At 36.0% G+C, this 15,723-nt stretch overlaps 1 protein-coding gene across 2 annotated transcripts; it reads right to left on the bottom strand.

Annotated features, from left to right (window-relative positions):
* On the bottom strand, positions 3,072-13,949 carry LOC109726625 (probable serine/threonine-protein kinase vps15). 2 transcript variants are annotated; one of them, XM_020256337.1, is made up of 12 exons: positions 13,466-13,949; positions 13,282-13,356; positions 12,516-12,638; positions 11,420-11,465; positions 11,169-11,329; positions 10,538-10,617; positions 9,383-9,488; positions 8,304-8,480; positions 5,123-8,212; positions 4,045-4,292; positions 3,836-3,959; positions 3,072-3,396 (listed from the first exon to the last, which is right to left on the bottom strand). In XM_020256337.1, exons 1-12 carry the CDS (start codon positions 13,661-13,663, stop codon positions 3,223-3,225), a joined length of 4,602 nt encoding a protein of 1,533 aa, XP_020111926.1. In that variant the 5' UTR covers positions 13,664-13,949; the 3' UTR covers positions 3,072-3,222. The 2 variants fall into 2 exon arrangements, with proteins under 2 accessions (XP_020111926.1, XP_020111935.1); XM_020256346.1 differs by lacking the exon at positions 13,466-13,949 and having other exon boundaries at positions 11,420-11,499; positions 13,282-13,357.

Here is a 15,723-nt window from a genome sequence, read left to right as displayed (position 1 = left end):
GCTAATAATTATCGAAAAACTAGTTTATGATAAGGTGTATGAAAATCTTCGTGGTGGAAGAACCACGAAGACTCAAAAATTGAGAACCTAGATGAGGAGCTAATAATTATCAGAAAACTAGTTTATGATAAGGTGTATAAAAATCTTCGTGGTGGAAGAACCACGAAGATTCAAAAATCGGGAATCTAAATGTAAAACTAATAATTATCGGAAAACTAGTTTGTGATAAAGTAGATGATGGTGGATGGTAGTGGATGGTGGTAGAAGGGTTAGTATGTAAGGAGTAGATCCAAGGGCTAAAAACTCAGAAGCACCAAGAAGGTGGTGCTTCTAAAAGTATTTTATATATATATATATATATATATATATATATATATATATAAGTCCGGCTACTATATAAGAGTACGATCGCCCTCGTACTCATAAGTTGTTTTTTATGATAAACTTTCGAATCGACGATCCGTACCGTTAAACATTATCTAGAGCATTTAAAATTTTTAGAAATCAAATTTCATAATTTTTCGACATCATTTACCTTACGTTCAAACGCTCACAAAATTGACAATTTTTAACGGCCGGTATGGAATAGTTGCTAGTTTAACGGTGTAAAAAAATTGAAATAGGTCGAATTTTTGATAGAAAATTCTATTCACTACCTAGATAAAAATCAATAACTCCGATCTTAAATTGAAGGATCCGATCATCCATTTTTAGGACGTCATTCGATTTTGACCGTTCATTTTATGCCCGTTTGATGGACTTTGGTATGATTTCAAAAAATTACGAAATTTATTTTCTAAAAGTTTCAAATACTCTAGATCATATTTAACGGAGTGAATCATCGATTCAGAAACCCCATCATGCAAAACAACTTATGAGTACGAAGGGCCCAATACTCATAAGAGTATAGTAGCCCTAATATATACATATATATAAAGCTAGGCTACTATACTATCTATAGTACCGAGCTCCGGTACTATAGTGTTGGTTTTCAATCTTAGGGCGTTCAAATCAACGATCCACACCGTTAAAACTGATCTAGGGTATTTAAAGTTTTTAGAAGTAAAATTTTATATTTTTTCGACATAGTTTACTTTATGATCAAATTATTTCAAAATTGTCAATTTTCAATGGCCATTATGACAAGTTTGGAGTTTAACGGTGTAGAAGAATCTAAATATCTTCAAATTTTGATAAAAAATACTTTAAACTATATAGATTAAGGTTAACATTCTTGATCTTGAATTTAAAAGTCCTATGCTCAAATTTTAAAATTATTCAATTTTCACCGTCCATTTTGATATAATTTATTTACTAAGTAAACGATATCGAAAAAAACTAAAATTTTATTCCTAAAAAAATTCATATACCTTAGATCATATTTAACACGTGTGGATCGTTTGATTTGAACGCCCTAAGATCGAAAACAAACACTATAGTACCGAACTTGGTACTATAGATAGTATAGTAGCCTAATATATATATATATATAATATATATATATATATATATATATATAGAAGTGAGGCTACTATGCTATCGGAAGTATAGAGCCTTCCGTGCTTCCAGCTCGTTTTCGATATTGCGACTTTCGAATCGTCGATCAGCTATGTTAAACTTGATCTAAAGTATTTGGAGTACCTAGAAAATAAATTTTATTATTTTTCAATATTTATTGCCTAGTGATCAAATGGGTCAAATCAACAAATTTCAATGGCCGTAGTGAACCGTTTGCAAGTTTAACGGTGTAAAAATATCCAAATCACCGTGAAATTTTGAAGAAAATTTTTTATACTATATAAAACAAGATCAATATCTTTGATTTAAAATTTTAATATCATATTATTACATTTTGTAAAATTTTTATTTTCAGCCGTTGATTTTGAGCCCCTTCGTTCACTAGGCAAATGATATCGTAAAATCATAAAATTTATTTTCTAGATACTTCAAATATTCTAGATCAAGTTTAACGGAGCGATCGACGATTCGAAAGTCGCAACATCGAAAACAAGCTGGAAGCACGGAAGGCTCCGTGCTTCCGATAGCATAGTAGCCTCACTCTATATATATATATATATATATATATATATATATATATATAAAACATTATTTTGATATCTGATGTTTAATACTAACGTTCATATCACCTTACATGAACTGTAAATTATAAAAATTCTGAATAAAATTTGAAAAAGAAACCTATTATTTACAAGGGAAAAAAAGTTTTGACCGTAAAAAAGTAACGGTCAACTAATTATAACCAACCAACAGGTATATTTTGCATATCTGACAGCTTTAGAGGCATGTTTCTGATTTAAATTTTGTAGGTAAAAATTCAAAATTTCAATACTTGGCAGGGATACATTAAAAAAAATTTGCCCTTTTCAAATATAAAGAAAGCTCAAAAGCACAATGCCATCTTAAATTTTAAAACCATGATTTCTAAGACAAAGAAAATATGGTGAAGTTCAAATATGTAGATGAGGTCACATGCAAAAGTCTACACATTCCAACTAAACTAATCTTATATATTGAAATCATTCATTTGGTTTTCAAATTTAAATACTTGAGGTCAAATGCTTACAGTAACTTAAGCTAATGGTTGACAAATTCGTGCTAATTTTAAACATTAGTAGAAAACCTGGAATTAGCCATCATAATAGACACCACAATAAAATGAATGGAAATTGTAAGCATTTTACCTATGAGAGACCACCTTACTTCCTAATGTTTTGTTGCATCTCAAGGAATAGCAAAATGAGGTGATCATGCCGAAAACAAATTCAATCAATGAAGATGAACACCTAATTTCCATTTTATATCGACTTTTTGGCTTCTCATTAATACTTAAATTTAAGTCCTCATTAAACACTAATAATCTGCAACCCACAGATCATGGAAAATACGACAGAAAGTGTTGATGCTAATAGTATGATAACCAGTAAAAGCCGCAGAAAACAAAGCAGACAATAGATGAGCCATCTTAAGACCTAAACATGACCAAATATCTACTAAATCAATGCCTTTTAGTATGGACTTTAAAAAATAAATTTAATATTAATACAAATTAGTTATTAAATAGATCCCCTAGTTAGAAAGGGGGAATAACTTTATTATATAAGAGTTATAGTCTTTTTACATTCACAGATTCCCTATTTACTTTTTTCATTTAAGCCAACTCTATATGTACAAAGCAAGATTATGAAGCTTGGTAAGTAAAAATCATTTCCACACCTTAATGGCGCCGTCCCTGCTACTTGAGATCAACATCCTTTGGTTCAATTTGACAGAGGCTAGCGAGAGTACAGAATCGCGGTGGCAACCGGCAGAGTCGGCGGCGGCCATTGCTAGTAGATTCTTCTGCAAATTGGCCGACAGGGGCCATTTGTTTAATTCCTGTACAAAAGTTACAAACATGAGGAGCTAACACTTGGATTGGACCATAATTTGTTTAGAAGATGAATCTACTTGTTAAGTTTCTACTCATTAATTGACCAACTAAATAGCCATAAAATCAATGTAATTCAGTAACTTTTTGTCGCAAAACAAAAAGGAACATCCTAAAAGGACTAAGGACAAATAAATTCCACATAAAAGTAACGATAATTGGTGGTACAAATCATGTTAGTTCAGCGAATTAATTTAGCAAATTGATAAAGAAAAAATAAGATAATTAGTTTGCCAACTTTCAGTGTAGAAAGTTATGATTTCACCTCCAAATATCTTAGTTAAAGGAATTTAGTGTAATAAATCAAAGAGGCGAGGTGCTTCCGCATTGTCCAGCATCTAGTCAACATGATTTAGTGGAGTTGGTATTTCAAAAGATAACATTTACCTGCACAACTTGTACCCCAAAGCTAGACTTTACATCATAAGACTTATCTTGTTCCTTTTCCTTTAGATCCCCGGTCCCAATTTCCACAATCGAGGGACCACAGACACAGTAACTTTGAGTAGGGCTACAAAATCGCAAAAACATAACAAACAACATAAGCATAAACACCAATGAGACAAAAAAAAATACAAGTTGGTATTGAAACTAACCTGGTGTGATCCCAATAGCGAATTCTCAGGTCCGGCCCCCCAGTCAATAGATCACCGCCAGGCAAAGGAAGCAATGAGCGAATACCCGGAAGACGAGGAGAAGGTTCATTCAGTTCATCGATTCTGTATTTAGAACTATTTATTCGCTTCACATCTTGTTTCGCACTCAGCTTGGTAGTCGGCCTCACGAGTGCTCTGGGAACATTAGATATCTCTGCTTCATTTCCGCTGCCTGCTGTTCTGAATACCTGCAAAGAATCAGATCGAGTTCATGAAAAATTTCAAAAGACAATAAATTACACACACATACCACACCTTTTCCTTGATTTATTATACACCACTTTCCCTTTTTATTATTAAAAAAACTTAAAAGCATAAAGGTCAACCATTTTACCACACCACCCTCCAAGGATTTTAGTGCTGTGGCACGGGGTTGTGCCGAAAACTTGCCGGCATGTTACGGCACAGTGGGTGTCGAACCGTGCTGATACGTGCCAGTCGCAAAAATACATGTGTCCCAACACATGATGGCATGAGATCTTTATTTTCTTTAGGCACAAAATATTCTAATTGTTTATTATGTATCTTTGTTAAATCTTTTGAGCTTTATTGAGAAAATTACTCATTAATTTAAAACATATTGGGTTTAGAGCTACGTCATTGATACGGAGACTGTATCATGCCAATATCTTGTTGACACGAAACGGCACGGTGGATACGGCCAGTGCCGATGGGCACTTAAATCCTTGCCACCCTCTCTTATGCAATAAAATACTATGAAAGATGCTAGTTCTTGACCAGAAATATAATCATTATGAAACATATGCTTTGGCTATTATGTTGCCTCAAAAGACTTCCATTAAGCATGACTCTCTACTCTTGAATTGAAGAAAAAAAAATAGATATTCAGAGGAAACTTGCATTTTTCTATCAGTTCATTCTCTAGCTATTTACTTGTACAAACATCAAATCAGACTATGCAATTATTTTAGATCAAATTCTCACACAGAAAAGAAATATATATCACTTCTACAGTTTATCTTGATTTAAACAAACAGCAAACTGAACTCAATAGTACCTGGTGGCAGCTTCCATTCTCTGCATTCCACAGAGAAACTTCATTACAGCCAGCGGCAACATAAACTAATGGCTGTGCCATCAAAGATAAGGAGTTCGATGAGGGGATTAGCAAACACAATTTCTCCACAGGGCAAGTTGTAGAATACTGCCAAGAATTGACAGGCAAAAGAAACCTCAGATCCCACAAAGTAAGCACGCCTCTAGAAGACCCTGAAACAAACCAATTCCCACACTGACCCATTACAAGAGATGAGATGTATCCTTCATCGGGTAATGCTTTAAAATTCCAAGCTTCCGTTTTTGCCCTTGTATCCCAGAGATGAATAGCGCAATGTTGCGTACTAAAAAGAACCGTCTGACTGACAAAACTATCATTAGTCGAACAGTTCAACAGGCTAAGTATGGCACCTTCACCAATATCCTTCTTCTTCACATCCGCAACACCAGTGTACCTCTCAATCACACTCCCCATCCCTCTTGATATATAATCAACTGAGAACAGGTGCAACATCCCGTCACTAGCGCCCACAACAACCCTTGCGGTCCCACGAAGCATTGTCGCACATAGAGCACGGGACCCACCAAGAGGATAAGTCAGCCTCGATCTGAAGGAGATGTCCTTTTCCAGCTTCCTGGTGTCCCATATCTTAACAGTGGAGTCGTCAGAAGCACTTACGAAGAAGCTGTCATCATTCGATGCGGCTATGTCGTTAACCGCAGAGCGGTGCTCTTGAAGATGTGCTACCAAAACCCCGCGAGGCCTCCAACCAGTGTCTGGAACTCCCCTGCTAAATGAAGGCAATCCTGTTGAATCGGATTGTGAGGGATCATCACCAGTTGTAGAAGAGCTTCCTTTTATGGTGTCATAAATAGTAACTTCTTGAAACTTGCTAGTCACATAAGAAGATTGATCAGTTTCGCTCTCCTCTAAATATTTCTTTGGTTTTTGGACCGAATTAGCATTAGCATTCATGTTGTAGAAAGAACCTGAAATGAGCCTAGGTGGGACAGAAGCAGATAGACTCAACGGCTTATTCGTGGGTTCCAACCAGGGCACGCATAATGAAGTAGCTCCCTTCGTTTTCAAGTTTGGTGAAGAATTCTTATCAACACAAACAGAGTATATTGGTATGCCTTCAGACACTCCATCAAAGAAGGAATTATTACAGGAACCATTTCCAGCAGTAACATGTAGGGGCATGAAGCCAGAAACTTGCAACTTATCGGAAGACAATGAATCCTTAACATCTACTAGTCTATTATGGAAGGAGTTAGCTGCTCTGGTTTTTGCAACATCCTCAATAACACCAAAAGATGCACTTTGAGCTGCTCTACCAGAGTATTTTCCACTTTGGCCAATGGGTTCTTTACCCAGAGCAGTGTTCAAAGAATGAGCATCTCCTACATCTTTCTTAGAGTGTTCAATAGTTTCCCACTGATTCAATAAAGCAGTTGAATTATTATACCACACCTTTCTCTGTCTCTCCAACGTGTCAGAGCTCCTAGCATTCTCTAGAACTTGGTAGAAAACCAATTTTGAGACAGGAGGCTTAAGGCAAGAAAGAAGCGATTCCGGAGAACAGAGGGACGATGGTTCTCGGTGAAGGAAAGGGTGTAGAACAGGCGAAAGGTACACATAGGTATCTATTGGCCCTAAGCTCTCACTACTTGCTGCAATGAATTTGACGGCTGACCTCCTTACCCATTGGATCGGATAACATAGTAAGGGAAGAGCTTTTTCAATTAAACCAAGTAGTATCCTTTTCCTCAAAAAGCCACTTTTGCAAAGCATGGACAAGCAATCAAGTGCATTAACGATGACAGCCTCCATATCGTCACTTAGAGCCTGCTCAATATAAGGTAAAAGGTATTCCTCGACACTCACTTGACCAACAAAGTAGCAGACAAAAACAATCTGACCATAGAAAACCTCCCGCAGCTGCTCATCTCTATCATTAAGAAAAGCCGGGAGAATTGGCAACAGAAAGTCATTACATTGCCGGTGCCCAAAAAAGTAACACAAATAGCTGATATCCTGCAAAAGAGCCCTACGGATACTTGGAGTTTGCTTGGGACCCATTACTAATTCTTGCACAATTTCTGCTATGGATTTCCTCAACTTGAAAAGCTCACTTCCACTTTTACTTTGATGTTTTTTCTTTGCAAGACTTAATTTATCGAGAGATCCCCCATCAGCTAAATTGTGTGCATGGATCAGAAATCTGTATGCAGTAAAAGCAATTTTATATATATTGCTCGCATAGCAAATCCTGACACTTTCCTCTGGGTCATCAGGAAGCATAGAAAGCATTGGAAGTATATACTCTGGAAATATCATAGCATCGCTAGGTGGGAAATCTTGGACAAGAGCCAAAATGTCACATAATGTTTCCACAGCAGCACAACGAACAATTGCAGCTGGATCAGAAAGCATAGCGATTACATATGGAACTACATGTTGCAATCGATCTTCATCATCTATATACAGAGCAGCAGTCTTGAGCACGATTAGGCCTGCCCTTCTTAACTGTGGCTGCTTCACACTTCGTATGCAAGAACAGAGTAAGGAAGCAATCAGGACCATACCTTCGCAACTTGTTTTATTTGTTTTATTTTCTGTTCCAAAAAGGAAGGGCATGTTATATGTATCTGTTTGTCTATCATATCCAACCATTAAAGAATCCAAGTCGCTCTTTAGCATCTTTCTGAAAATGGGTGCTTCGTTCTCCCTTTGCCCTTTAAAACAACTCAAGACTTGCTTCCTCAAATAATTCAATGGCTGCGAAGAAGCATATTGAACATCTTTCTGTGTTAGATTTACACGTGAACTATGGTCTCCCTCTTCTACTTCCTTGAGAAGGGAATTAATATCTCCAACTATCTGGATCTGACCAGAAGTTGTTCCTTTCTCTATGTCACCTTTCCTCTTTGGAGAGTTCATTCTATGCATCCCTCCTTTTATGAGTTCAGAAGATTCAATGTTGCTGATTTCGGGACCTGTACACGAGTCAGCCGTGTTTTCCTCAATTGAGCTCTTTAGCATCATTTGTTTGTGTATTGTTTCAAAAGCACGCTGAGTTGCATCAACCTATAAAGATAGGATTTTATTTTGTTATCACAAAGAGGAAATAAAGGGCCTCAATATTCTAGGATTTTACGATTTCATTAAATTCTCATACCCTTGTATCCGAGTCGAGAGGAATCATACAGGAAAAGAATTTATGGAGAAACGGAGAGAAATAACTTGGAAATATTTCTGACACGTAGCTTTGCAAATAGCTTTCGCACGATAACCTTGATTCTGGGTCCAATTGAATCATGTGAAGTATCATCCTCCGAATCCCAACATCTTGAATCTGAAGTCACGAGCATAACCATACAATTTGGCATCACATATTTGGAAATAAGTAGAAAGAATATTAAATACACATGTTTGAAATCAAGATCTGTCACTTCTACTAAGGAATGACATTCAAAGCAAAAAGCAAAAATGAGGAGTTATAGCAATAACAATAAAAGAAAAACACCACACATTCATTCGTATACGGATGAACTTTGTGTTATTTCAACTTTGCATATCTGATAGACAAAACATCCTGCTATCAGTAATTTAATTGACATGATGTTTCAGTCAAAGAGCATGCAGTTAACAATCATGCCTAAAGCTTATGAATGGCCATGTAAATGTATATCCAATACTGCGTGCAATGAGGAAGCATCAAAGCCCCTATGATATCCATTAACATGACCATTCATCAAAGCCTCTAATAATTAGTATTGAGGCCATTAGGGCAACAACGGGGCTGGAGTGGGAGGCAGCAGGGTGCATAGAGGTAGGACCAGTGACAACAACACAAGAGATAGATGTAAAGTAAAAGGCAGTTTGAGAAGTGAGGTGGAGAGAGAGAGAGAGAGAGAGAGAGAGAGAGAGAGAGAGAATGGGAAAGGGCTTTATGTTTGCTTAAATACAAGCAAATGCAATCTCAAGAGGATTTCAGACAAATCAAAGAAATTTTATTTCATTTACCTTTCGTTTCTATTTCCTGAAATCCGAATAACACCGCATAGAAAAAGGGTTCAACTAAGTGCAACGTCCACATACATAGTAATTATTCCTACAATCAAGGATTTTTGATACTTACAGTAGATCAACCAGAAAGGTGGAGCAGAAAAAAGAAATAAAATGAAACATAAAAAAGGGAAAAAAAAAATCCTAAAAAATACTGTACGGTGGAAGCATGAAAAAAGTAGGCAACACCTTTTCTAGATACAGACTAGGATCATATTGCCCTCTACGATAAGCAAGAAGTTGGGAAAGCTCAAAAAGTGGCTGCCCCTCGAGAAAAAGTTCAGCAATCACACACCTGAAAAGAGAAGGTAACAACAATTTTATTTCATCTAAAAAATAAATGTAAAAGATTATTATACCTTAAGAAAGAAAATGCTCATCAAGAAAACAAATTTCATGCTGTCAAATTCATCACATTTACGGAGATTCAAAGCATTCATCAAAAGGAAAAAAAACAAAGAAAATTACTTCTAATATAAATTAATATTTCATTATATAAGATGTCAACTGTTATAACACCTAGCTAGAGTCAAACACCCAGAAAATAAATATCATATATCTAAATGCGCTAAAATGCTCTATATGAGTGTTTCTTCAATATTATAGGAACTACAAGATGTAAGCCCATAGAAACCCATCCTTCCTCATAAAGATTTAATTGGCGCAGCACGGTGTCGTAGTGGGCACTTGACGGCACAGTACAGGATGGCAAGTGCCATGCTCTGCCGGTATGTGCCAGTCAAAAAATTTTATCTGTGTGCTAAGCATGAAATATATATTTTCTTTGGCACCAGCATATTCCAATTGCTTATTATATATCTTTACGAAATCTTTTGCACTTTATTAATGTAAAAAGGGGTTTGAGCTGTGCCATTAACACGGAATTGTATCACGTTGATACTCTGTTGGCATGATACGATACGGAGGGCACGGGCCGTAGCAATGGGCACTTAAACCTTTAGTTCCGCTACTAAATTCCAGCAGAAGTCCAAGGATCAAACCCAATGATATATACCAAAATAAAATCCTTAACTTGCTGTCAGTTAATATGCAAAAAACTAATAAATTGTAGCATATGCAGATTGTAACCTGAATAACTATGCATCCTTAATATTTTTACATAATTGCGTACTGATAAACTAGTTCAGCTCAACATACAACAAAAGATGTGTTTGGACAAATAAAATATTAAATTGACGGATCATCATGACATTCTTCAATATTCTTAAGGCCGCTAGCAAATGTAACTCCTAGATCAAAAACACATGAAGAATAAATATAGCAAAATTCTAAGTTAGTTAGCATCCAATTAAATTGGCTTAAAACAAGAAAGGTAGCACATACCCAAGGGAGAATATGTCCATTGATGGCTTCAAAGGTGAATCTGGTGCAACTTGCGTTTCACCTCCATGCTCATAGAATCTCTAGGAGATTAGAAAAAAACATGATTCAATCCATCTCTTTCACAAGGTCATCAACCAGAGAGAGTCCACACTAATGAAGAAAATTACATATATAATATACCTCACAAGAAGTGCAAGAAAATTAGCTATAGCAGGCACTTCAATCAGAATATTTGAAAACTGCATAAGCTCAGGCCTACTATAATACCACTTCCCTTTTGTCCTAACTAGAATTCTATGTGATTATATTTGCCAGCCAATGGGCTTCTATAGTCTTAGTATTGTCGGTATCTTGTGATGCACCATGGCCAAGCATAGAACAGCATCATCTTTTAACAAAATAAAGAAACGAAAAGAAAGTTATAACAAGCAACTGAAACAGCCAATGTAAACCAATGTATAATTTATCACTCACAACTGAAATGCATAAATAAACTCTATGCGATAAAATATCTTAAATAAATCATAAAATAAAAAAATAAAAAAAACAACAAGGGAAGGATTCATAGAACTAATTAGAAGATAAAGAAAGGAAAATAAACCAATTACAAGTTAGATATGCAGGAACCTACTTCAGGTGCAAGGTAACACCTCCTCCTTCCTCCAGTGTCAAAGAAGAATGAGAAATCCGAAGGGTCATCATCCGGTATGTATGTTGGCTTAAAGGATGCAAAATCCGCAAGATATAACCAATTCCAAGAGGTGACAAGAACATTCTCACATTTTATGTCACCTACATTGTAAGTAAAGCCCACACGTCAATAGTCATTTTCTTTTATTGAAAACTCATCAACTCACTTGCCTCCAAAAAAATGCTTCTCACCATGGCAAACTCCCTTACTGTGGGTCTGCTCCACTGCACAAAGTAACTGCATAACAAATGAGCTAAGTCCACAACCACATCTGGGGAAAAAAAAATTAAGACGAACTTTACATGTACAGCATATGGAAAGCATGGAAAGGAAGCTGAAAAAAAAAAATTGCTTTTATCGTATTTAAGTCACGTAAAATTGCCTCTCACAACTCAAAGAGAGCATCATCTGTGTAAAAGCTGATAAGTACTTCCTATTAAATCTAGAGTTTTGGTCAGAAATAACATCATGGCTAAAACCAAGATAAACTAACTAAATTTTGACATCTTCAATAGTTTGGACCCCTTTCATTTCAGTGGTTTTCAGATTTACAGTGCTGCCAACTAAAATAGTTCTAGCAGTTGTAGTTTTGGCAGTGTTGTAGAATGTTCGCTACTATTAACTGGTCTAAATCAGTCTGAACCAGTCTTACTAGTTTGGTAACAGCGGTTTTTAGTTAGAAGCCAAGAGTTTCAGAAAAGAAAAAATGCTGTTGAATTTGATTCTTGTATAGGTTTTTATCATATTTTGAATGGAATTTCGTGAATTGATTCAATAGGTTGTTCATATGTATAAGTAAATAAATACAAACTCATATACACAGAAAGGCAAATTAGTAGAATGCTTTCAGAACCACCGGGGGCTTCCGTTTATTTCTGTCCAATTTGACTGGAACATTTAAATACATAGTCATATACTTTTATGTACTTACTTGTACCTATATATAACAGAACAGCTGTCAATCAGAAGAGGTATGTTGTAGAAAGTGGTTCACCATACTGTTTCCAACAAACTAAAAGTATATCGTCTCTTCAGAGACACCCAATAAATTTGGATGCGAAGTAAAGCTATCTTAGAGATCACATTTTTTTTATATTGTTTGATTTTTTTTATATATATCACATGAAATTGCTGAAAACAATGCAGAGAAAATGGTAATCCATACTTAAGAGTTAAGACGTTGCAAATGATTATACCAATTACATTGAACGAGATGAGTGCAAGAAAGATGAGTCCTTCACATTCATTTATCGACAGTAGTTTGTTCAAGAGATGTGGTAATAATACCTGAAAAGCAAGCCATTTCTTCTCAATGAGACTAAGGAAGGGTCGTGTGCTGAGCCTATCATGAAGGTTGCTGAAGAAGTATTGCCTCAATAGATATGCTGCCTTATCTGTCTCCAGCCAAAACTATATTCCATGCAAAAAGTAAGAAGATAGCAAGTCTATACACATATCTCATTAATTTAACCGCATAAGTTTCGTTCAGTTAAAAACGCCTCAAATTTACTTATTTTGACAACGTTTACACTTAAGTTATAACAATTTAAATACTTCTTGTCAGATACACCACTAGAATTTTAACTTGCATGAGGACGTCAACATAAATTATTTGACAATCATCTCTAGGTGCACTTCATTCTTTTTATAGTACATGAAGTTCACAATTTATCAAAGAAAACCAATAAAAATCAAATTTTGCAGAGATGAGTCAATATATGATTACAAATTCGCATCAATCCATCAGGAGATATTGCTTACTGGACAAATTTCAGTCATACACATCACTGTCCACTTTGTATTTCACCAAATTATATCTAAAGAAATCATGCAAGAGTAACAATTAAAAGTTCCACTTTCTTCCTGGCATAAAAAATAAACCATAGAATTCCAAAATTGCATGTCTATGCACTTCCTTCTAATGATGTAATACCACTTACATAGTTACATTACATATCATAGCCTCAAATTCCCCCAATTTCCACGATCCCCACGAATATAACCCAAAAATTAATCTGAAACGGTAACGGAGAGGAGAGGTTTGCGAACTCACCTGGAAAGGCCAAACATGGGGATGCTGCACGCTCTGAAATATCTCCCTAATTCGATCCAACCTCCTCTCGTACTCCTGTTCAATAGCAAAACAAAAGAAGCACATGAGGATCGTGATTTGAACGTAGAAAAGGGGGGTTTGGGTTAGGAATGAGGGTTAGGGTTAGGGTTAGGGTTAGGGTTACCCTGAGATCGAGGGGGTCGCCGCGCTTGAAATAGACCTTGACGAGGACGAGGCCCTCGTCGTGCTTGCAGAGGATGGACTTGAAGAAGCGTCCGCGGCCGAGCACCTCGATGAGCACGAGGTTGTACGACGAGGGCAGGTCGTGGAGGTAGTACTCCGACGCCGACACCTGCGTCGTCCGCGCGATCTTGTTCCCCATCCCGGCACCCTCCTCCTCCTCCCCCCGCGCCCCCCCCAAACGACCCGGGCGATCGAGGTAGCGCTTCGATCACATCCGAGTTCGCTTCGCGCGCACGCAAAGAAGAAGACGACGAAGAAGACGACGAAGAAGAAGAAGCACGAGATGCCGAAGAGGATTCAAAGGGTCGTCGTCGTCGGAGGCGGCGGCGGAGGTGGCGGAGCTCCGGCGAGGCTCCGGCGAGTGGATCGTGGTGTCGCTACGCAAAGGGCATCGTGGTGGGGATCTCACCATCGAACACTTCGATTGCACGTAGAAGTTTAAAGGAGGGGAAAAGGGCCATGATTAGTAGGGTTGGGCCAAGCCCTAGTGCTTTTATTATTTTCATGGGCCTAATTTATACTCTAGGCCAATCTATACCTTACATTTTATGAAAAATATTTTTTTTTTATAGTTTTTATTTTTCGGATAAAAAAAAAAGGGGGAAAAGGAATACACTAATTTTTCACAAAATTTGGACTAAAAAAATATTTTCTAGAAGAACTAGTTCTCCTATGAATCAAACGGATAGAAAATATCTTTTCCACCTAAAAACTATTTTTTTGAACATTTTTTCGGATAAGATGAGAGCTTACTCATTACGACCTCGACCTGCACACTATGTCTACAGTCGCAATGTTTGAATATATAAATATCTTGTTCGGTATACTTCTCTCATTTATTTATTGAAAAAATTGTAAATTTAGTAGATGAGGAATGTGATTAAATATCTAGAATTGGATACCATATTAGGCTTTTAAATTATCTTTTGGATAAGATAAATCACTTAAATCAAAATAGCATCCTATCAAATTATGAATATCAACACTTTTAAAGAACAAAAATTAATTTTTTTTTTTTTCACATTCGTACTAAGAAATTCTTACACTAACTTCCCGAGGAGACCTTAAAATAGATTATCCATAACATATATATAAATTAAATTAGAAAAATTATTTATTTCTGTTAATTTTATTTTTTTTTATTTTCAATTCTGAGAATCAAATCTAATTGGTTTGCTTATCAAAACAAACGAAACTGAACAATAAAAATGAGTCAGTTCATTTCGGCAAATCAGAATCGAACGCAGGTGTTCATATTCCTGACAACCTAAACGGAGAAGATCTTCCTCATAGATCACCTTGAATAGAGTGAGATCTTCATGATATCAAGATCGCAGAATTGAGAAGTCTTGCTTAGATCGAAAATCAAAGCCATGTTGACGACAATCATGATTCAGAGTCTTCAAGCGGATCGCTATGATCGATGGAGGCATTCCAGTATTATGGTAGACCTTTCTAAATATTCTAGACGCTTACAAGCGATAGACTTTATTGACTAGATTAATGCGATCGAGTGCATTTGTGAATGTAAGAATTTGCCCAAGGATAAGAAGGTGAAACTCGTTGCCTGTCGATTTGTGATTCGACTTCTATATAGTTAAAGAAGGCTCATATCTAAAAAAAAAAAAATTAAAATTACTGATTCTGAGCACATGACAAAGAAGATACGAGAGCAGTCTCTTCCCTTCGATTATACCCACAGGCCTTTTACCAACAATTTCAAAATTTAAGTCGAGGGAGTATGTCCATCGTTTTATGTCACGGAACTTAAATTGCATCATCGAATCGGGTTACTTTCTAAATTCGGAACTTAAATTGCATCATTCCACTAAGATATTCGAGTTGATCTCGAGGGCGAGATCTTTACAGCGGAAACGAATGACACAGTCACAAAATAATTAGAGGATTAAAATTTTATTTTGTTAATTGTCAAAAAAAAAAATTTGTTTTTTTGTGATTTTTAAAACTTTTAGGATTTATTAAAGAATAAATTCCTAGAATTAGGACTATAGTTTTGCAAGTTTAAATTAGGATTAGATATATTTGTATTAGAAAATTTGCTATAATCTTAAGATTTGATTTAGAGTAGGATTTCGATTTCTTAATTTTATTATAAGAAAGATAGAAATTTTGGATTTTATTAATTTTTTTTATTCTCTCGTGAAAGAGATTATTTATCCCTCTCATTCTTGTGCTTCT

Source organism: Ananas comosus, linkage group 2 (assembly GCF_001540865.1).
Source record: "Ananas comosus cultivar F153 linkage group 2, ASM154086v1, whole genome shotgun sequence".
Classification (NCBI taxonomy): domain Eukaryota; kingdom Viridiplantae; phylum Streptophyta; class Magnoliopsida; order Poales; family Bromeliaceae; genus Ananas; species Ananas comosus.
This window is presented reverse-complemented; position numbering and strand designations above follow the sequence as displayed.

Coding starts and splice junctions, on each gene's coding strand:
- LOC109726625 (XM_020256337.1), bottom strand. CDS start 13,663: ATGGGGAACAAGATCGCGCGGACGACGCAGGTGTCGGCGTCGGAGTAC. Junction 13,357..13,465: donor GCGACCCCCTCGATCTCAGG/GTAACCCTAACC, acceptor GCTATTGAACAG/GAGTACGAGAGGAGGTTGGA. Junction 4,293..5,122: donor AGAATGGAAGCTGCCACCAG/GTACTATTGAGT, acceptor GATTCTTTGCAG/GTATTCAGAACAGCAGGCAG.